The sequence below is a fragment of the Halteromyces radiatus genome (genome assembly GCF_025201355.1).
Source record: "Halteromyces radiatus strain CBS 162.75 chromosome Unknown BX664scaffold_2, whole genome shotgun sequence".
Classification (NCBI taxonomy): Eukaryota; Fungi; Mucoromycota; class Mucoromycetes; order Mucorales; family Cunninghamellaceae; genus Halteromyces; species Halteromyces radiatus.
The window spans coordinates 4,154,301-4,175,239 of record NW_026251688.1 but is presented as its reverse complement, the minus strand read 5'-3'; the positions used below and the strand labels follow the sequence as shown (position 1 = coordinate 4,175,239).

The following is a 20,939-nucleotide window of genomic DNA, read 5'->3' as shown; positions in this document are numbered from 1 at the left end:
AAGTGGAAGAGGAATGTTGTAAATGTGCTTGGAAGGCAACAAAACTTGTGTTTGGGAGAAGAGTGGTTTAAAAGGTGAAATAAGAGGTGGGAAGAAAAACTGTGGCTGCTGTTGTTCAATCAGAGACAGTCAGAGAGAGATGTTGGGACCAGGTTATTCCAGAGATACGAGAGAAAAAACCTTCTTGTCAGTAAAAAAGTTCGAGAAGTTCCTTGTGAGTATACAATAAAGATATATCTATCAATCAACAGATTATATCAATAAAGTATAAATAAACAAACTACTTTTTTCAAAGAGTTGTAACCAAAAAGTAAAAGTGAATAAAGAAAAAAAAAAGAAAAAAAAGGGGGAAAAAGCCTTTTTATAATGAGGAAAAAAAAAAAGAAAAGAGAATGGACTTTTTGAAGAAAGGAAAACGCGAAAGAGAAGAAGAAAAAGAAATAACAAAAAAAAGAGGGGAAAAATGGGGCTTTATTATAAAAAATATATACATTGTATTTTGTGTATCAAAACCCCCTGCCTTGATTGGCTATAAGACAAAGGACTGAATTTCAAAAAATACTGTATCAAGCAAAACGATATCCTAATAAAAATAACTTCGCCACGCTTGCTAAGTAACTATTCAAAGAATACACGTGGTACAATAATAATAATAATAATATAAATAAATCAACTAAAACTATACTACTTGGATAAAAATCGGATTCCTTTCAATTCTAACCATACACTAAACTTCTTGTTCTCTTGTTCTAAGGATGTCCACCACCAACGTAAGATCCAATATTCTTGTTGTATATCTTGTACTTTCCATTGCCCTTGAGATATATTGACTTGTGTCACCATTCTACTTGTTATTCCACTATCATCATCAACAGTAGGAGGAGGAAAGCCAGTGCTTGGTACATACAATTCGGTCACTGTATCCATGGCATCTTGTCGGACTTGAAATTCATAACGATAATACGCAGGGTTTTTTGTTGTCTGTGATGTAAAAGATATATGTGTTGGTATGCCAGGTGTAAATCGTGGATGAGGTCGATTTAAACATACTAAACGTCGTTGATTGGTATCTTCATCTACAAGTAACTTTTGATCCAAATCTTCAGCTGTAATTGTTGCATCCGTCATTGTTGATATGGTACTTTCTATCCCTTTATGATTTATATCATCATCATCATCATTGTTATTGTCATCCATCAATGTTGTTTTCTTGTTGCTATTCTTTTGTTGCCATATACTGAGATCTTCTCCATTCCATCGATCTCCCCAAGTTGGATCATTGTCAGGAACATATTGCCACAGGGTATAGTTCAAAAGTGTACTTTCCACAGCATTGATGCTTGCATCCATAGCTTTGTTTTGTGATGAATCGGGATGTCGAATGTTTGAAGCCTTGATGGTTGAATCGTAAAATAAAGACGTAATCCAAAGCAAACATCGTTGCCAAATACTTTCAGTTTCCTGTAACGAAGATGTATTTTCCATATCGTAAGGTATACCAATTTCGCCAAGTAAACAAGGATAGTTTCCAATTTGTTCCAGTCCTTCAGCACGTACAGTTTCCAATTGTTTGATAAAACATTTTCGGATTGCCTTTTCTCCAATACATAAAGCTCGAATAAACCGTAAAGGACCACTTCCATACTTGCCACGATTCAGATTGATAAAATCAATATTGTAGTTACACCATTTTTTCTTGACCAGAGTGAGACCATCATACCAATGAGGAGTGTAAACTAAACGAGAGTAGAGTGGATTGTCATCTGGAAGTTTCGGTGGTTTGTCCAAGATCGGAGGCTGTACAAAGATAATAGCATTGGTGTGCACAGATCTTATGGTTTGAATATACATCGTCAAAAAAGGAATCCAATAGTCTTGAGCAAAATGTGTCGGCTTTCCAGAGATCGGATCATTGGCAAAATAATGTGGTGCAAGTAAAGTTCCCGTGGTCTTGTCCCAAATCCCATGATGCTCCCATATACAACCTGCCTTTTGCCATGATGTTCCTCGTTTCCATCCAAAAGTCATACATGAATCATCCAATTCTTCTTGATTAAGCCATGCTGAAGTTGATTCTGTTTGATTATTACTATTGTTGTTGTTGTTGTTGTTGTTAGGATCCACAAGAACATCACCTTTTTTTTTTGGACCAGACCAGATAAATTCATAATTGGCTACCTTGCAAGGAATCCCACTTCCTAGTAACATGCCTTGGAATGGAGTTGGCATAAGACCCATCTTGAAACTTGTATCGCTTTCATCTAATTTGTTGAGATCAGGGAATCCAAGATAACCTTGTCCAGGTTCATTCATAGTATCATATCCAATCACAATATCATCTTCCAATCCATGTTGTTGAATCCTTTTAGCTAATTGGGCAATTGCATTAAGAAAATGAGACTGCAGATAATCTTGAATGTTGATTTGATCTACAATACATTGAGGTGCAAAAGTTCTTCCAGCGAAAAAAAGGGTAAACATAGTTGCTGCTGCGAGTCTTTGATAATTGGTATTCCATATCATTCTTGGGAATTCTTCGGGAACATCATAAGTATTGTGAACCAGTGCCGCTATTGTATTGCTAAAGTATAAAGGGTTGAAACCAGCAAGAGTAAGAGTCCAACCAGGATGACCAGAACCACCACAATGACGAGACCACTATAATATATATATGTATATAAAAAGGAGTTTATTACATATACATAAAAAAAAAAAATAATATTTCAATTCAAACTTACAGTATCTTGATGAGGATCAATGAATACTTTCAAATCATATTGTTGGCATTTTTTCAGTAATTGTATCACGTAGTCCAAATAGTCTTCATCATATATACCTCTATATAAAAGAAGATAATGTAAGCTTAAACCGAAAAAAGATACGAAAAAAAAAATACTTACGGGCCTTCATGTTCAATAGCTTCCCAAGTAATGACAAAACGAATCAAGTTGAAACCAAGAGAAATAATTCGTTGAAAATGTGTATCAGCTTCTTCTAAAGGAAAAGGTCTTCCAACAAAGTTAACCTTTCTATCATAGTCCACCCAGAATCCTTGACGGCAATGAGACGGAATTCCTACAGGAAGTTTGGCTCCACCTCCAACATTGATACCATGGAAGAGAATAGTTTTATTGGTTTCTTTGTCTATAAACCAAGGACCATCTAAATCTATCATTGGTATATATGTATGTATATATATATATTTAAAAAAGTATGAAGTGGAAAAAAAAGGGGAAAAAAAGGAAAGGGAAAAAAAAGGAAAAAAAAAAAAAAAAAGGTGAGAATCTAAAATAGTGGGTTAGTAAAGTCATGCCTGCCCTACCTTTGCATGTGTTCGGAATTCGAAACCCTTGGAAACCAGTTTCCACCAAAGCTACCAATACTCATTAAAAAAACTTATTCTACTGGTTTGGGTACCTTTTGATTCAAAAAAAAAAAAAAAGCCAAGAGAAAAAATGATCGACTGAAACCCAGCAAAGCTAAACCCAAAATGTCTTAACCAACTATAAAATTAGTTCTAACTAAATATCTTATATAAATATATCTTTTCAAGTCTCTCCTTTTCTTCCTTTTTCTTTTTTTTTTTTCTATATCATCATAGTATCCATCAATTATCATGGTGGTTTCTTATAAACGTCGTCTTTTTTATATCCTTGGAATTTTTCTATTGGTGATTTCATATCAATGTATGCATCTTATTCAATTAAACCTATCATCATCATCGTCGTCGTCGTCGTCATCATCATCTATAAATAATCAAATGGAAGACATTCCATTATCACCCATTCATCCTGAACAAGAAAATTTGAAAGATCAATTTAAGGAAGTCCATGTGGATCATAAATCATCCTGTCGTACTATCAGTGTAGAACGCAATACAGATCGTAATCATAACAACGCACATATGGATTACTGGTTGACGATACCTAAAGCAACCATCGAAAGTTACCGTGAACAATGGCAACAGTTCATCCAACGTGAAATGAAAAAACCGAGTCCCACACGTAAATCTTTTAAAGCATCACGCGGTATTGTACTTGTAGCTGGTAATGGCGATACTTTCCAACGTGCACTTACTACCACCAAGTTATTACGACATTATGGCTGTTCTTTACCTATTGAAGTATGGCATTTAAATGATGAACAACCTAATGATACACTGATGGTTCAATTACTCAAAGTAAAAGCTTTACCTCGTGATCTTTCTGATCATCATCTGTTACGACCAATTGATCATCGTCGTGGTGGAAATAAACAGTAAGTAAAAAAACTCCCAGAAAAAAAAAAAAAAAGCCTGTTGGTAGGCTGTCGAAAAACATAGTGAGATTAAAAATACTCTTTTTTTTTTTTTTTGTTATCTAGGTTTCAGATTAAGGTGGCAGCCATCATCAATTCGGCATTCGAACAGGTCATCTACCTTGATTCAGATAATATCCCAACAAGAGATCTCACTTTTTTGTTTGATATACCCCAATATAAAGAGACAGGTGCATTGTTTTGGCCTGATTTTTGGTAATCATACAAAAGAATCATCATCATTATTTATAAAGTCAATAATCTCATCGCTTTATTTTTTTTTTAAAAAAAAAAACAAAGGAAAACACATGGTGAAAATAGTATTCATGATATTCTTGATGTTGATTGCAAGGATGAATGGGAACAAGAGGTAAAGACCCTTGAAAGATAGTAACAAATCATATTTAACCTCAGATCCCTTTTTTGGATAATAGTCAGGGCAGATGGTCATCAACAAGTTAAAATCTTGGTATCCATTACAATTGGCCTGGTACATGAATGATCATCATGGTTAAAGTGTCAATCATTCAATCCATGACGAATCTTTGCTAATAAATATATCTTTTCTTTTCTTTTTTTTTTTTTAAAAAAAAAATAGACATCTACTATCAGTTTTTGAATGGAGATAAAGATACATTTCGATTTGCTTGGAAGGTAAAAGAAAACATCAAATATAAAAGTAATCATTGACATTTTTTTTTTGATTTACTATTAGGCATTGAAAACACCCTTTTTTATGAATCCAACGTTTTTAGGTATGGGAGGCACGTTTGCAGGAGATCGATTTTGTGGACATACTATGATACAATATCCACCACCATCATCAGAAGGAAAAAAAGAAGAAGACTCTATACCCTTGTTTGTGCATGCCAATTTGCTTAAGATGACAGACAAGAATCATTTTTTAAATCAAGAATCAAACGAATCAGATGACTTGATAGAAAAACCTTGGGAATGGATCAAAACTTATAAAGAAAGTGAAAACAATTTATGGCTTTTACCTGAATTTTATATTGGTATGGGAAGAGCTTGTATGGATTTTCGATCCGATCAAGGCGAACCTTCAGCTGAATTGAAATCATTTGATGCTCTGTTATCTGGATTACAACAATTGTACTTTAAGCTGGGTGGCATTGGTGGTGAGACACGCATCTAAAGAATAGGTGATTCCTTTTTTTTTTTTTTTTGAACAAATAAAATCTTTGCTGGTCTTGTATGAAAGTATGGATGATTGAAAGTATGGATGATTGAAAGTATGGATGATTGAAAGTATGGATATATATGGATGATCGAAAGTATGGATGATGGTATATGGATGATGATATATGGATGATAATGAATGAATGTATTGAGTAAAGTGAGCTCCCTAAATCATAATAACAAAGAAAACAAGAGTAAAAACATGGATGAATTTAAATGATGCTCCATAAAGATTACATGATATCTTTATTTACCCATGTTGATTTTATTATAGTGTGCAAATAAAAAGATAGATTTTGGGCGGTAGCAAAAAAAAAAAAAGGAGGAACACATTATTTGTTACTTTTGAAACAACAATTTAAATGGGGAGTGAAGTCAAAAAAGGAGTAGGGTCGTTGTAGAGAAGGAGTGGGGGAGGAATCAATGTTTATTTAAGCAATGAGAAAAAGAGAGAGGGGGGTTATCAACCTTTGCTCATCCATAAAAGGAACACCTCTTTGAAATTTCGAGTTTTTTTTCTTTTTCCTTTTTTTTTCCTTTTTTTTTTTTTTTCTTAATCATGCGTTTTCCTAACTTTGTCTTACTTTCTACTTTGATCATATCATCCATATGTTCAGCTCAAATTCCATCCAAAAGTGGTGAGTTTAACATCACCTCTCCATTGGATGATGGAGTATATGTCGCTGGACAACAATTACCCATTACCTATGTCATTTTAGACTCTGGATCAAGTAAGTATTACAATCATCATCATTTTTATTATCATCATCCTTTTTAATTCTTTTTTTTTTTTTTTTTTTTTGTAGGATTAAATTTGAATATATATTTCCAACCAGCACCTGGTGTTAATTATACAGGTCTTACTGTTGCTCAGAATGCAGATGTATCAGAAGTTGCTGGAGCAGTGGTGACCATCAATGGAAAATACTATTGGCAACATACTTATAATTACGCTATACCTGCTAATGCACCTCAAGGATCTTATCATGTTATTTTCGAATCTGTCAACACAAATACAAACACTTCTGTACCAGTGACCATCCGTCCCTTTGTCAATATTACTACAGCAGCTGCATCATCTAGTGCTTCAGCATCCATCGCCAGTGCAACTGAAAGTTCTGATACAAACAAATCTTTAGCTTCTACTCATCATCAACAGTCTATTTTATCCTTACTCCTTCTTTCCTTTCTTGTTTTTTATTCTTTCTTTGTTTTGTCCTATTAATGATCTTTTTGTTTTCTTTCTTCTTTTTTAATGGGTATATATTCTACTTTTCTTCTTTACAATAAACCATTATATAATATAATTTTTTTCTTTCATTTCTATGTCGATTATTGGTTGCTATGGTGTTCTATTTCATCAAAATTGACTACAATCGGTCTTTTGAAATCAGCTTTTTTTTTTTCCTTTCTTCTTCCCCTCTCTCTTTTCCTCCTTTTTTCACTTTTTTATTTTTATTATTTTCTTTCTCATGCTTGACATATCTTCAACTTATAATCATCTACCTCGTCAACTCAAGAACCATTATATACTTGCTCGACATGGTTTTTCATTGGCCAACAATGATAATTTGATTTGCTCCAATCCTGACATTGCTATTCCTTCCACCGGTGGTCCTCTAGGTACAGGTTATGGTCTACATGAAAAAGGAAAAGTTCAAGTGAAAGAGGTAAACCAATAAACGAAGATCATGTTTCTCCCTTTCTGTCCTTATTTTAATTTAACTTCTCCTTCCTTCTTCTTCTTTTGTTGACTTTCTTTATATCTCTCTCCTTTTTATATATATATATATATATATATATATAGTCTGCTACTCTTTTAGCTCGTCATCTGTTTCCTACTGGCTCTTATCAAGGCAACAACAAAGAACCCGTCAAGATATTTTGTTCACCTTTCAAACGAACTATGGAAACAGCTGCCATCATTCAAGAAACACTAAACCACCAAGTGACATTCAACAAAGATAACATGGTACAGGATCCTACACCTAACTTGCAACTTCGAGAGAGATGGTTTGGTGATTTTGATATGACCTCGGATGACAATTATCATATTTGTTGGCAAGACGATGGTTTGGCCCCAGATCATGGCGAACATTCTAAACACAACGTCGAATCCTGTACTGCTGTCTGTGATCGTGCTACTCAGTTTATCGTGGATGAGATTGAAGCTAATATGGAAGGCAAGATCGTCATCCTTGTGTGTCACGGTGATATCTGTCAGATTACTGCTACCGCGTTTATGCATATTGAACCTTGGAGGCAACGGGAAATCAAGCATGTTGAAACGGCCGAATGGAGAGATACAAAGGAACTTTAGAGGAATGATTTAGATTACTCTTGTAGTGTATAGATCATCTGTACTTTATTATTCTAGATTAGCCGTTCGTATATTAGAGTTTATAGAATTAGATGAAATAAAGTTGTATTATGTAAGTGTATTTCTTATACTTTTTTTTTTTTTTTGTGGGCAATAGAAGGATTATGTGAATATATCAAACAAAAAATACATATACATAGATATATGTATAAAGACATAGAGGATACAAAAATCATTGTTTTATTGAAAAGTGAGAATAATAATAAAAAAAAAAAATTGTAATATGATCAAATAGTTTCTATGCTATGAAGAATGATAAGAGATACAGAGATGTAATTAGAAGTGAGCGTATGTGATTGTGAGTAAAATATGTGGGAGATGTAATGCTGATCAATTCAAGGATTCTAGTAATGCGGCAGACATGACACTGTAAATCTTGGAACATCCATCGATACATTGTTCCATAGCCTAAATCATACATATATAAACATTAAAACGAGTTCAGTGATAAACCCATTCTTTTCTCTTTATCTTTATCACTAGTTATCCTCCTTTTTTTTTTTTTATTATTATTATTTACCTTTGAGATATCATCATTCTCTAATCGTCCAGCTTGAAGGATATGTGTGACTTGATTCAATGAAGGCATGTATGATAACATCAATGCTCCATCTTGTTGTTTTTCTTCGGTATCCGTTCCATCCATCAAAATCGACTTTTGAGAAAATACCTATTTTATTAAGAAAATATGGATAACAAAAAAAGTTAGATCGACAAATATATATATATATATATATATATATATACTTACAGCAGAGCATGCAGTTACTTGATCCAACATTTCAATACCAGCATCAGCAAGAGCCATACTAGCAGCAATGATAGCAGTAGCCAAACAAGCATTTGTTCCATCATTTTCCAATACATTCACATAAATATCCACAGCTGATTTAGGAAACAATTCTAATCGTACAGCAGGTGTCAATGCTTGTATCAGTGTGTTAGAATATTCTCTTTCTTGTGCATCCTAATAAAGTTCAAAATACAGTCAAGTATAAAGAATAATCCTTTCATATTTCTTTTACTTACTCTCATATGTCCTCTACGCTTCGTACATGAGAAAGTAGAGAATTTGAATTCACAATTCAAGATACCTTGTGGTGAAAAACCAGTTTTCTTGAGTTGACGCGGTCCATATCTAAAGGGAGAAACAAAAGTTAGTTATTGAAATAATTTGACCTTATTTCTAGTAACTTACACAGCACATACTAATTTTGTATTTCCCATTTCAATATATGTTGATCCATTGGATTGAGTGACTAACCCTGTCTTCATAACTATGAACAATAATAATAATAATAATAAAGGAAATATGAATAAAATATAATTTCACTAACAAAAAAACAAAAAAAAAAAAAAAACTTACAGATGGGTCGAAGATCATGAATGGTACGATCATCAAGACGTCTATTCTTTTCGTTCAAAATATTCTTTGATACAGTTGATTTCTTAAAAAGAGGTGGAACACTAAGTTCTGGTCCAGTAACACGTTTTCGATCCATTGGGGAATAAAAGTAGAAAGGAAAAGTTTTGTCAGAAAGAAAACTAATATTTTTTTTTTTTTTTTTTTTACTCTCTTTTCATTTTGCTTGCTCCAAGCGATGTAAACTCCGTCAAGTCACAATTGGCCAAAAAAAAAGCTTCTCTCTTTCTCTCTTCTCTCTCTCTCTCTACTCTTTCTCCCTCTACTTTTTGACATTTCCTATCTTTTTCTTCTGTTACTTATACTTAGTACTGCATTAATGTCAACCACTCAATCCGCCTTAAAAGAGGCTGATGAATATATTGGTAATATTCAAAAAAAAAATTCGTGACAACTACTTAGTACCTGTCTCTTTATATACTTTCTTACTTTAGACTATGACACGTTTCTGGCCGATGACTTTGATGCCAACCAATATGCTCATAATGTTATCAATGAGTCTGATAAAGGTGATCAAACAGAAATTGCAACTGCTCTTTCCAAGTTATCCTTCAACATTGATAGTTTGAACAAGCAAATTCGGAGTCAAGTAATGCTGAAAAGACCATCTACCATTTTAATTAGTTTGAAACTTTTTTGGATTTAGAAGCCTTGATGTCTCTTTTTTTTTTCTTCTTCTTTATATTATAATAATAGGTTACGATGAACTATGAAGCATTACTAGATCAAGTGACAGGTATCAAGGAATTGGATATCGTATTATCTACTGTGCAAGACAATATCACTGTTCTAAACACCTCTCTGTCAAGGTACGAGAAAAAAATATCATATCCAAAACTCATACTTATTCTTGGTCAAACGAATAATAATCCTTTTTTTTTTTCAGATTATCTCTCAAGATACGCACGCCTTATGAACAATTAGAAACTTACACGACACAACTGAGGAACTTGCAAACGACCTGCGATCTTTTACGTCGATTACATCGGTTCATTGTACTCTTTAAACGCTTGAGCTCACAATACTCAGGTCCTATGGAAAAGAAAGCATTGGATGACTCATCTAAAGAAACGATGAACGAACGCGACATCACAGCAGCAGCAACCACTATTCATGAACTAGGTATTATTATTGATGAATCGGATTTCGATGGGATTGATATTGTCACCAAGGAATCACCTATGATCCAACAGTGTCGTGAACGTATCATACAGGAAGGTGATCGATTACTGAATCAAGGCATTGAATCTCATTCACAAACCAAAATGGCGGCTGGTCTCCAGATCTTTTATAATATGAAAATGATGGTACCCAAGGTGGAATCTTTAACTCAATCGATGTTAGATGATCTGAACAATAAAATCAAACATGTGGTAGATATGCAATCTTTACAAAAGGAAATGAAAGGTAATACAGGAAAAAAAGAGAAGAAGTATCATTAATGACTCATTAAATCATATAGGTAATACACCTTCACAAGGACCAGCAGTACGACGTGTCAACAATGAACCAACATTTGGAAATCAAAGTCCTTGGGTCAATACACTTTGGACAAAGATGGATGGATTGATGCAAACAATGAGTGATAGCTGTATCAAGGTACTATTATCTATTAAGAGAGGTTTATTTAATCAACCTTTTTTTTTTTTTTTTTTTTTTTTGTTATAGATTTACAATTTGGAAAAGGTGCTTGAAATCAAGAAAGATTCGTACACCCATGTATCATATCTAGATGAAATTATCAAGGTAGAGTTAGAAAAAGCAAAGTATCCCTTTTTTTTGACATTTTTGTTCTTTCTTTAGATATTGGACACATCAAGTCTTGTTAGTCATTTTTGGAGGATACTCTCAGCGACTTTTGAAAAAGAATTGAAAGATGCAACAAAAGGCAAGTAACAAAATAACTGTAAAGGATTTAAATATCTTGTGGACTAACCAATTTTTTTTTTTTTGTTTTATTCTTTAGCGTCAACATTTCTTCAAAATACATTTGTGGGGGATTATCCAAAACTACTCCGACTTTTGCATGGATTTTTCTCTAGGGTGGCATTACATCGAGGATCTTCTATATCTGATTATTCCCAAAGGTAAGAAGAAGGATATGCATAAACATAATATCATATAGTTCTGACTCTTTATTAATTTGATAGTCCGGAGTATATCATCATGTTACGAAGTTTCAGTACCTTTGAAAATGGTTATATGGCAAGATCATTAGCAAGATTGAACGAGGTTGTGAATGCTGCCTTTCCGGCCTATGGTGGTATGACTCGATCTGCACCTAGTCGAGCGAATGTATTGACGATCACAAGAACGATTGAAAAGTAAGTTTACAATATCATGATTAAAACTTTACTCATGATAGGTTGATTCACTTTTCCTTTTTTTTTTTCTCTCTCTTTATCATATAGGGAATTGGAAACTGCTGCTTTCGAACATCATTTATTACAAGCTGTTGCGAAAAATGTGGTCAAATCTTTAAATATGTTTTGTGTAAAAAGTGAAGGACTAGTAAGTAGAATTGTCTAATAAAAATATATAGAAAAAAATGAAAGAAAGAAAGAAAGAAAAACAAAAGGAGGGAGTATGTAGTGTATGTTACTCAATTTATTTCTTCATTTTCTTGATAGGTCATTCCATCCATCCAATCTATCTATTCGGTGACACCTAACAATAACATTACGAACTACCTCAATATGAATATCGAACTTGCCAATGTATTATACTATATGGATCAATCTGTTTGGAAAATCCTTGAAGAATATTCTGAAAAGACTGTGGACATCATCAAACATGGGGTAGAGGTAAAAATAACCAAAAATATTTTTTTTTTTTTTGAATATTAACTTTTTTTTTTACTTTTGAATTCTTACAATAATAGGATTGTCGACGATTGATGTTATCCATTGGACAAAAACTAGTACAGGAAATTGAAGCAGATATTACTAATGTACTTTTGCAAATCCATCAAGAAGACTTCTCTGGACAATTACGACGTCCACATGATCAAGATGATGAATCCTCAAGTCAATATACCAAAGAACTAGCCAAACATGTCCGTTATTATCATACATTCATTTTATCTCGACTCTCTTGTGGAACTGAACCAAAATCATGGTAATTCTTGAAAATAATAATTGTTATGTCATGTCATTTACCCCTATATTTTGTAATTTTATATAAATCAAGGGCAAGACAAATTGGTAAACATATTTTGAAAGTGTTTATATTCCAAGCAAGTTTGGTACGACCATTGAATGAGACTGGGAAACTCAAATTGGCAGGAGATATGGCAGAAATCGAATTTACCGTCAGTCAAATCATGAGTGAATATGGTGCAAGAATTGAAGATGTTGGAGATGAATATAAAGCATTACGGGCATTTAGGTAATAATAATAATAATAATAATAAAAAAGGATTTTTTTTTCTGATGGTAACAATTTATATTTATAGACCATTACTATTCTTGGATTCAGCACAATTGACAGCAACACATCATACAGCCGGTATTCCACCCATTGCATTGATCCATCATCTTGTTGTTCGATCACAAACAACAGCACACCCATTGTCACTTCCACATACTGTGTATGACTTGTCAAGGCCTGAATATATGAAATGGATGGACGCACAAACGCCAAAGGAATCGGTGCAGCTAGCTTTGGATGCCATTGATCGTGGAAGCAAAATGTCTGAAGCCGAATTACAAGAAGTACCTGAATACCGTTTTATCTTGAACATTGCAAACCAATTAGATTAGATTAGATGACTAGAATAATATAATTGGATGATAGATGATAAAATAATAAACAGTTTGGACTTTATTGAATGAAATATATATATATGTTTTGGGAAATGATATACACAATAAATAAAATATGAATTGTAAAATGATACGGCAAGTGGAGAAGAGCACATCAAAAAAAAAAAAGTTGAATCTAATTAGATGGATATCGAACAGGATCTAAACGATACACTGCCAGTTGGCCCTACCATACAAAAAAAAAAAAAAAAAAAGGATTAATATGCAGCTTGTGTACAATTTATGTGGATTATCTTCTTCTATATCCAAGTGATACCTTGGGGTTATGTTTATGAACATCTTTACTATGGACCAGTGCATTCAAACAATCATTCACACGGTATTTTGGTAATTTCACTTGTTCCACTATCGTTGCCATGTTCCTATACATATAGAGATGACAGTTAAAGTAAATTCTTTTTGATCAAATGAATAGCTTACATTCCCTCTGGTTTTGAACGTAAAGCACGTAACACTGTTTCCATTGTTTTCATATGTTCCTATAAGAAAAAAAAAGAAAATGAGATGGAATGCCTTGTTCTAATCCTATTATTACCGTTTGTTCTCGATACTTCAATGGTAAATGATCGATGATCTTTCGAATATTGATCTATCCATAAAAAAAATATATATATAAATGATCTTATGATGACTAAAAACAAAATTTTTTTACCTTTGTAGCGAATTTCAATGTTTTGTGTGTTGATTGGGTATCTGAAGACTGAGCGTTTCCTGTTGATGATGATGATGAAGTTTTTGTGGTTGCTGCTGTACCCTTTTTATTCCCAAGTAAATCCGTCCCTATTGATTTTGATCGATCTATATCAAAAAAAAAAAAAAAAAATTATGAATAAAATATCTCATATATCGTTATGTATCATTTACCTTGCCAAGAAGAATATGTTTCAAAATCAATCTTACCAGGAGCATTAGGCCAATGAATAGTCGCGCCATTGGCTGAAAGTCCAAACAGAAAGGCACCAAAAGCATCATTAAACCTAGATAACGAATCGTCCACCTTTTTCAACTGATCAAATTGTTCATTCATGGTAGTAAATGCTGCGTTCACTGAGGATAAGGATTTTGTCAATCGTTCAAAGCAAGTGGTGGAAGGATCAGATGCTGTTGTTGTCGTGTTTGCCGCTGTAATATTTGTTGTTGTTGTATGTGTGACTCGACTGGATCTGTTTCTATTATCGTCTAATCCATATTCAAATCGTTTCCGTGGTGATACATCATTTTCTAAAGATCGTTTACTTTTCAGTGTCATTTTAGTGAGTTTGCAAAGGAGGAGAACAAAAGAAAGAGAGAAAAAAAAAGAGGTCCAGATATTGAAGTTTACTTCATATTTCAATCAGCGATCATTTCCTAATAAAAAAAAGTAATATACTATTCTTTTTCTTTTTTTATTATTTTTATTATCATCGGCACAAAACGACATTCAATATCAAACTACTACAATAAAATAAATCCACTACTTTTCTAATACCTATTCTTGACCAAAATAATAATAATAATAATAATAATAAAAAAGTATGGATTCAGAGCCATCTAATCGATCAGCAAATACGACAGCTGAATATCCTAGTTCAAAAGGAGGAATATATGAACATGAAAACAATGAATGGCCCAAAAAAAAAGTGAGAGTGAGAGAAAGAATGAAAAGAGATGATAAAAAGTAAAAAAAAAAAAAAAAAAAAAAAAAGGAAAGAAAAAGAAAACCAGGATATGGACAATTATGTAAATGTGTAGCTAGCCTGAAAGGGAGGGGAACACTATAACTAACAAACAATCCAATGGCGAATGGAGATAAACAATCGTATTTCTATGTTGCCTTTGGTGTGCCATCTTGTCGACCTAAAATCTTGATCACAGGTTGTTGGTTGTTTGTTGCATCTCCAGTACCAGGTTTTGGCTTCTTATCCCTATTTCTTGATCGTTTCGGTTTGGAGTTGCCTTCCTTCTTCCCTGATGTTGCAGATTTGTCTTCCTTCTTCTTGTTGCTATTAGTGGCAGGTGCTGATGATGTTGATGGCGATTCATCCTTTCCTTTTGATCCTTCTGTTGATTGCTTGGATTTGTCTTTCTTTTTCCTAGAACGAGATTTCTTTTCACCAGTTCCAGTTTTCACATTGTTGTTGTTATCTTGGCCATCTGTTGCTGCTGCTTTCTTTTTCAGTAACGTTTTTGCCGCAGCTTTCTTCTTTGCCGCCTTTGCCGCCTTAGCCGCCTTTTGAGCACGAAGATGTTCCAATAAAGGTGTTGTTTTGGGTTTGTTAGCTTGTTCTTGAGCCAGTGCTTGTGCTATTTTTTTTTTTTTTTTTGATAAAAGAAGCGTTATTATCTTTTTTTTTTTTTGACTTTGTATATCATAACTATTATAGTACCTGTCACCAATGCAAGTCTATTTTCTAACCGTTCAATTTGTGCTGGGCCATCCACCGGTTCCGTTCCTTCCGTTTCTTTGGTTTGATCTGCTTTTAATGATTCCAAAAACTTGATATAATCAGGATCTAACGTTGCAGATAATAAATGGTCAATCATTCAATCCAGTACAAGCAGTTTACATATTTTCAATAGATTACCTTCATCAATAGTGCCTTGACGGACATCAGGAGCCTTGTGTTCCTTAGGAATACCTTGATAAGGAGCAAATTCCACAACTGCACGACTTTCGTTGCCTTCAATATTAAGAAGAAAAAATCAATGGGTCAATCCAACTATATATATATATATATATATTTGATATGTTCTTTTATTTCCTTACCTCGACTATCCATAAAGATGTGACCATCAAATCCTTGGTGAAAGGCTATGACAGCATCAATAGATTTCATATGGAAGTAAGCACGTGAGAATGTACTTTCCTTTGCTTTACTACATAATAATAATAATAAAAAAACGAATCAGGACGAGTCATCATTATATAAATAATAATAAAAAGATTGTACCTTTTGGCCAGTTTTCCAGGGATGTAAGTCTTAAAATCCACAAGATCATCAGTAGTCCATTGTTGAACAGCATTCATAAATACATCTTCAGGAAGATTGGGAGGTAAACGGCGAACGACTACTTTCGTCTTTGGTTCATTCTTCTTGGCACGTTTAGCCTTTTTCTTTCGTCGGTCTCGTCGTTTCTTTTTCTTTTCCAAAGCTTTTTGTTTGTCTTTCTCCTTGTTTGTACTATTGTCTATAGTAGATGTAGAGTCAGTTTTGTTAGGTAAAGTAGAGGCTGGTATCGGTTCCGTCATCTAAAGAAAGAAAAAGAAAAAAAGAGAGAGAGTGTGTGTGTTAAGAAAAAGAGAAAGAAAGAAAGAAAAAAAATTGAAAATTTACTACCAAAACAACTCGACGCAGTTTTAAAAAAAAAGCTCACTATTGAAATTCATTGGAACAATACATACAAGAAATAAAAATCTAAACATGGATGATGAGTCCTAATATGGAGATCATTGAGAACAAGATATTTTTTTTTTTTTTTTGTATAATTGATTAGAAATCAATAGATGATAAAGAAAAACTCTATGTTCTATACGTTTAAATGTCTACGAGGATAATGAAATGAACCAAAAAAAAAAAAAAAACACCTTTCCATGATCACAGATATATTTTCAATAGAAAATGAGTATTTATTGGATATATATACGGTAATAACAAAAGATACAAGTAAATATAAAAAAAAATGCCAATAAAGATATGGAAATATATAATAAGAGGTTGGTATGAGATAACTATAAAGACAGTGTAAATAATTGATATATAGTAATAATAATACTAATAATAATAATAATAATAAACAGGTGGATGATAGGTATATAATAAATAATAATAAATAATAATAAAAAGAATGATAATATATATAAAGATATCAAGAATTTAATCCAAAAGTTGCATGTCTTGGGGACCAGACCATAGACTAATCATGATAGCAGTAGATAACACAAAAGCAAATCGGAACCAACGCCAAAGTCTTTGAAAAGCCTTCAAGATCCATTGACGAATCATACCTGGACGTGTTGCAGAAGGATCATACCTTGTAATTAACATGGATGATTGAACCAAATTGGGATATAAATCTTGACTAGGAAAAGTGTATTCTACCAAGGCTTGATGCAGCTGATCATCATCATCATTAAGTTTGTCATGTCCATCATCAGTGGTGTTAAAAAAAGGATGACTATTCCATCCATTATATTGACCAACAGCTGAAATTGAAGCTGGTATATCGTGTCCAATATATAATTGTTGTTGTTGTTCAATTTGTTGTTCCAATTGATAAATCATACCAAGTGCATCGTCAATCAATCTATTATCCAATCCAGTTGCTTTAGTAAGAATCGTTTCAAAGGGATCCATTTCCAAAAATGATTGTTTGTCAAAAAATGGAATTGAAGAGGATGCTGATGATGCCATGGATGATAATGATGATAGCAAAGAAGTGGTTCCATTTGGATGATCCACCGTACATTGTTTAGTTGACACTGGATAGGTTTGATTTTTGTTCCATTCCGAACCTAGTTCATCCAAAAGAGAATGTCGTATCATATTGTCGTCTTCATTGTGATGTATACTTGGACAAGATGTAGATGATGAAGAATGAATATTGATGCCTCGATCTCTTAGTTTTTGAAATACAGCACGGTGATCTTCTAAAGATTGATTGAGTTCAGAGATATGTTGGAATTGTTGATCATAGGTTTGTTGTAGAGATTTGTACCCTTCTTCGGTAAATTCGAATGTATTCAGTTGTTGTTTGAGTTGATGTAAATCTTTCAATGCAGTGGCAAGTTTCGATTCCATATTACGTTTTGCTTCTAATGCTGCTCGTTGTTCTGCTTCCAATCGACGTACATCATCCAAGAGTTTGTCCACATCCTCGTTGTGTTTTTTCTTGTCATTGTTACTTTCGTTTCGTCTTCTCTTTTGTTCTTGATTCATCAGTTCCAGCTCCTGAATTTTATTGGTTGCCATTTCCAAATCGTTCTTTAGAGCCATCATTTCAGATTCCAATTCTTTAGTACGTTTACTACTATGAGTTTTCATTTTGGCGTGTTCTTGAGTTAGTTGCTGTAATCGTTCGTTGAGTTCAGTATTTTTTTGTTCCAATACTTCAATGATCACTTGTCTTGCATTCATAGAAGGAGCATATTGTAAATCAGGACGTTCATCATCATCGATTAATTCTCCTTCTTCTTCTTGTTGTTGTTGTTGTTGTTGTACTGATTGTAAGAGTTGTTGATAATTTTGTTCCAATTGTACATTTGTTGTGAGTAACTGTTTTCCAATTTCAGCTGCAAGTGTCAAATCTATAATAATAATAATCGAGTAGGGTCATTCCCATAAAAAGAATGTGAATCACATGAAAATAATTTTCGACAATATATATTCTTTTTTTTTTTTTTTGATAAACATTCTTATCAATAATGAAAAAAAAATATCTCATTGTTTACCTTTTTCTTTTTCCTTGAGAGAATAATAAGCATTTTTCAACATTGGGATCAATTCATGTGGCGCTTTGTCAACAATCCATGACATGGATGACATTTTCGATGTTGTAGAAAAAGTAGGTGAAGGAGGTGGATGATCAATCATTGTTTTTGTTGATAACTGTAATGAAGTTGGTTTCCTACGAGACATCATTTCAAAATAATAAAAAAGAAGAAGAGGGAAAATCAAAAAAAGAAAGATAAAAAATATCAATCATCGTTCCTTTTTTTTTTTATTCTTCATCGGACAATCAATCCTTTTGCCATGTGAAATCCCAAAAAGTATGCAACTTCATGCCGCTATTGACTGGATGAGGGGCCATATCGCGTGAAGTAGTTTCCATCATCTAAAAAAAGGACAATCAGTACAATAAAAAAAAATATCAAATGGATGATCCCTTTTTCATCAAACTATAATACACACACAACAAATAGATAAAAAAAAAATTGTAAACAAATAGATGTATATTTTTTATTTCAAACATCAGAAAAAAAAAGAATAACCTAATCAGACTTGTGGAAAGCAGCAACCTTAGCAGCAACCTTAGCATCACGTTGCTTCTTGTTGAGACGTTGTTGACGGCGGTAAGGCTTAGCGGGAACACCCTTCTTTTCAGTAGGCTTGTGAACAGGATCAGCACGGATGGCTTCATGAGCTTCAGTGTACATATCTTCAAGAGCATCAGAGGTGACACCAGCCTTGAGGAAACCAGCAAAGTGCTTCTTGTATTTTTCTTCATCTTCTTCTTCCAAGTATTCCATGTATTCAGCAACGTGGACACCATAGATGTAGTTGCGCAACAATTCATCATCGTTGGTCTTGGTTTCAATGTCATAACCAGGGAAACGGTTACCAGAGTGAGGGATAAAGATACCACCATCGGAAGCACCCTTCATAGCACCGAACACACGAGCACCAGTGGAAGTACGGGCCAAACCAACATCCAAGAAAGCCTTGAAAGGACGAGGACCTTCTTCATTAGCTTCGGTCATAGTAATAGCACCATCAACTTCAGTTACACCTTCATACTTATCAGCAAGACCGAGCTTGGTCAAAGTACGACGAGCCAACAACAAACCAGTGGCATAAGCAGCAGCCCAGTTGGTCAAACCACCCTTGATACCATAACGAGGCAATTCATGAGCATAGGCAGCAGACAAGACAAAGTCACCTTGGAGCTTGGCGTACACAATTTGACAAATGATATCCTTGTTGGTGAAACGGACAACCAATCGGTACTTGGGAGAGTTGTACTTGTTCTTGGCTTGAACGACAAGTCTCTTACGAGCATAGTAGTCGGTCTTGCCCTCTATAGTTTTTTTTTTTAAAAAAAAATGTTAGTATATGAATGCTATTGTATACGTAAAAGAAAAAAAAAGAAGAAAAAAAAAAGTCAAATGATATATATATATATCAGATAGGGGCGAAAAAGACTAGAATCACCCAGTGGGTAGTAAATCCACTGTCACATGAACTATACTTTGCGAGATCATCATATTATATATATATATATATATATATACACTTTGACCTTTTTTTTTTATCTTTCATTGGTATTTCTTTATTATGATGGTTTACCTCTTCTTCTACGGTACTTGACTTGGTAACGCTTGAAGTAGGCCTTGTTCTTTTGTTGCTTGACGAAAGGCTATTTAATTGAATTCCAAAAAAAAAAGGTTAACAACTTGTTTCATCCCTTCATATCATCCATCCATCCATCCGTCTATTCATCCATCCATCTATTCATCCATCCATATATCCGTCTGTTCAGCATCGTATTCTCCATTCTTCTACATATTCCCATTCATATGATAATGATAACTATACATACCATGGTGATGACAAAGGGGAAAGGAAAGAACTACTAGTTTTTTCATGATGATCCAACTTTGAGATTTTTTTTCAAAGTCCGTCATAAAATCCACATATAAATTGCCCCTTTCTTAAATAGCTGTGATTAATGCTCTTAATAAAAACTATACATGATCTCTCAACAAGTAGCTTTTTATTTTATTTCATGAGATATAAATTCTATATTCTATTTCATGACATATAATGATTGGATGATTGATTTGGTTTAATAGAATAATCATCATTATTTGGTAGGTTCAATGTGATTGGAGGAAAAAAAACAGTATAAAAAACACTTTTTTTTAAATTCTCTTTATTTCTTCTACAAAAACAAAAAAAGGCCAATTGCTTGTTTTGGACGCTTCCTTGTTGGTATCTTCTTCTTTCCGTTCACCTGGTCACACGCGACAGAATATTAATTCTTGTTTCCACGTTTTCCTCGTTGTTCTTTTGGTCATGTTGTGCCTACGGTTATCTGTCTTCCTTGCTGTTTTGATCTT

At 33.5% G+C, this 20,939-nt stretch overlaps 10 protein-coding genes across 10 annotated transcripts; 4 read left to right on the top strand and 6 right to left on the bottom strand.

Moving 5' to 3' along the window:
• Nucleotides 1-449: 449 nt before the first annotated feature.
• Nucleotides 450-3,271, bottom strand: BX664DRAFT_327100 (glycoside hydrolase superfamily). The gene is made up of 3 exons (XM_051544353.1): nucleotides 2,901-3,271; nucleotides 2,739-2,838; nucleotides 450-2,658 (listed from the first exon to the last, which is right to left on the bottom strand). The coding sequence occupies exons 1-3, from the start codon at nucleotides 3,173-3,175 to the stop codon at nucleotides 685-687; spliced, it is 2,349 nt and encodes a 782-aa protein (XP_051403957.1). The 5' UTR covers nucleotides 3,176-3,271; the 3' UTR covers nucleotides 450-684.
• A 711-nt stretch (nucleotides 3,272-3,982) lies between these two features.
• BX664DRAFT_257014 (mannosyltransferase putative-domain-containing protein) lies at nucleotides 3,983-5,452 on the top strand (the record flags this gene model as incomplete). Its single annotated transcript, XM_051540486.1, has 7 exons — nucleotides 3,983-4,257; nucleotides 4,363-4,512; nucleotides 4,597-4,666; nucleotides 4,731-4,806; nucleotides 4,895-4,950; nucleotides 5,012-5,084; nucleotides 5,226-5,452. The coding sequence occupies 7 exons, from the start codon at nucleotides 3,983-3,985 to the stop codon at nucleotides 5,450-5,452; spliced, it is 927 nt and encodes a 308-aa protein (XP_051403956.1).
• Nucleotides 5,453-6,075: 623 nt separating this feature from the next.
• Nucleotides 6,076-6,583, top strand: BX664DRAFT_276624 (uncharacterized protein; the record flags this gene model as incomplete). The annotated part of the gene is made up of 2 exons (XM_051541334.1): nucleotides 6,076-6,227; nucleotides 6,303-6,583. Coding segments are annotated over 2 exons (433 nt in total), but the record flags the coding sequence as incomplete, so codon positions are not given.
• Nucleotides 6,584-6,894: 311 nt separating this feature from the next.
• On the top strand, nucleotides 6,895-7,928 carry BX664DRAFT_327096 (histidine phosphatase superfamily). Its single transcript, XM_051544352.1, has 2 exons — nucleotides 6,895-7,166; nucleotides 7,304-7,928. The coding sequence occupies exons 1-2, from the start codon at nucleotides 6,969-6,971 to the stop codon at nucleotides 7,814-7,816; spliced, it is 711 nt and encodes a 236-aa protein (XP_051403954.1). The 5' UTR covers nucleotides 6,895-6,968; the 3' UTR covers nucleotides 7,817-7,928.
• A 105-nt stretch (nucleotides 7,929-8,033) lies between these two features.
• Nucleotides 8,034-9,409, bottom strand: BX664DRAFT_327093 (ribosomal protein S5 domain 2-type protein). The gene is made up of 6 exons (XM_051544351.1): nucleotides 9,243-9,409; nucleotides 9,075-9,153; nucleotides 8,906-9,014; nucleotides 8,628-8,843; nucleotides 8,397-8,546; nucleotides 8,034-8,284 (listed from the first exon to the last, which is right to left on the bottom strand). The coding sequence occupies exons 1-6, from the start codon at nucleotides 9,376-9,378 to the stop codon at nucleotides 8,207-8,209; spliced, it is 768 nt and encodes a 255-aa protein (XP_051403953.1). The 5' UTR covers nucleotides 9,379-9,409; the 3' UTR covers nucleotides 8,034-8,206.
• A 142-nt stretch (nucleotides 9,410-9,551) lies between these two features.
• On the top strand, nucleotides 9,552-13,289 carry BX664DRAFT_85574 (Golgi transport complex subunit 5-domain-containing protein). The gene is made up of 13 exons (XM_051549767.1): nucleotides 9,552-9,664; nucleotides 9,734-10,108; nucleotides 10,186-10,706; nucleotides 10,762-10,898; nucleotides 10,968-11,045; nucleotides 11,103-11,187; nucleotides 11,266-11,386; nucleotides 11,450-11,623; nucleotides 11,711-11,810; nucleotides 11,930-12,103; nucleotides 12,181-12,416; nucleotides 12,489-12,686; nucleotides 12,754-13,289. The coding sequence occupies exons 2-13, from the start codon at nucleotides 10,002-10,004 to the stop codon at nucleotides 13,058-13,060; spliced, it is 2,238 nt and encodes a 745-aa protein (XP_051403952.1). The 5' UTR covers nucleotides 9,552-9,664; nucleotides 9,734-10,001; the 3' UTR covers nucleotides 13,061-13,289.
• Nucleotides 13,239-14,372, bottom strand: BX664DRAFT_347676 (uncharacterized protein; the record flags this gene model as incomplete). The annotated part of the gene is made up of 6 exons (XM_051547554.1): nucleotides 13,239-13,289; nucleotides 13,380-13,485; nucleotides 13,544-13,602; nucleotides 13,659-13,712; nucleotides 13,776-13,921; nucleotides 13,988-14,372. 6 exons carry the CDS (start codon nucleotides 14,370-14,372, stop codon nucleotides 13,239-13,241), a joined length of 801 nt encoding a protein of 266 aa, XP_051403951.1.
• A 434-nt stretch (nucleotides 14,373-14,806) lies between these two features.
• Nucleotides 14,807-16,403, bottom strand: BX664DRAFT_293414 (Smg-4/UPF3 family-domain-containing protein). The gene is made up of 5 exons (XM_051542044.1): nucleotides 16,054-16,403; nucleotides 15,870-15,979; nucleotides 15,688-15,783; nucleotides 15,490-15,615; nucleotides 14,807-15,406 (listed from the first exon to the last, which is right to left on the bottom strand). The coding sequence occupies exons 1-5, from the start codon at nucleotides 16,350-16,352 to the stop codon at nucleotides 14,928-14,930; spliced, it is 1,110 nt and encodes a 369-aa protein (XP_051403950.1). The 5' UTR covers nucleotides 16,353-16,403; the 3' UTR covers nucleotides 14,807-14,927.
• A 574-nt stretch (nucleotides 16,404-16,977) lies between these two features.
• On the bottom strand, nucleotides 16,978-18,693 carry BX664DRAFT_312530 (uncharacterized protein; the record flags this gene model as incomplete). The annotated part of the gene is made up of 2 exons (XM_051542605.1): nucleotides 16,978-18,407; nucleotides 18,552-18,693. The coding sequence occupies 2 exons, from the start codon at nucleotides 18,691-18,693 to the stop codon at nucleotides 16,978-16,980; spliced, it is 1,572 nt and encodes a 523-aa protein (XP_051403949.1).
• A 337-nt stretch (nucleotides 18,694-19,030) lies between these two features.
• On the bottom strand, nucleotides 19,031-20,436 carry BX664DRAFT_327084 (uncharacterized protein). The gene is made up of 3 exons (XM_051544350.1): nucleotides 20,420-20,436; nucleotides 20,167-20,236; nucleotides 19,031-19,897 (listed from the first exon to the last, which is right to left on the bottom strand). The coding sequence occupies exons 1-3, from the start codon at nucleotides 20,420-20,422 to the stop codon at nucleotides 19,092-19,094; spliced, it is 879 nt and encodes a 292-aa protein (XP_051403948.1). The 5' UTR covers nucleotides 20,423-20,436; the 3' UTR covers nucleotides 19,031-19,091.
• Nucleotides 20,437-20,939: the final 503 nt, after the last annotated feature.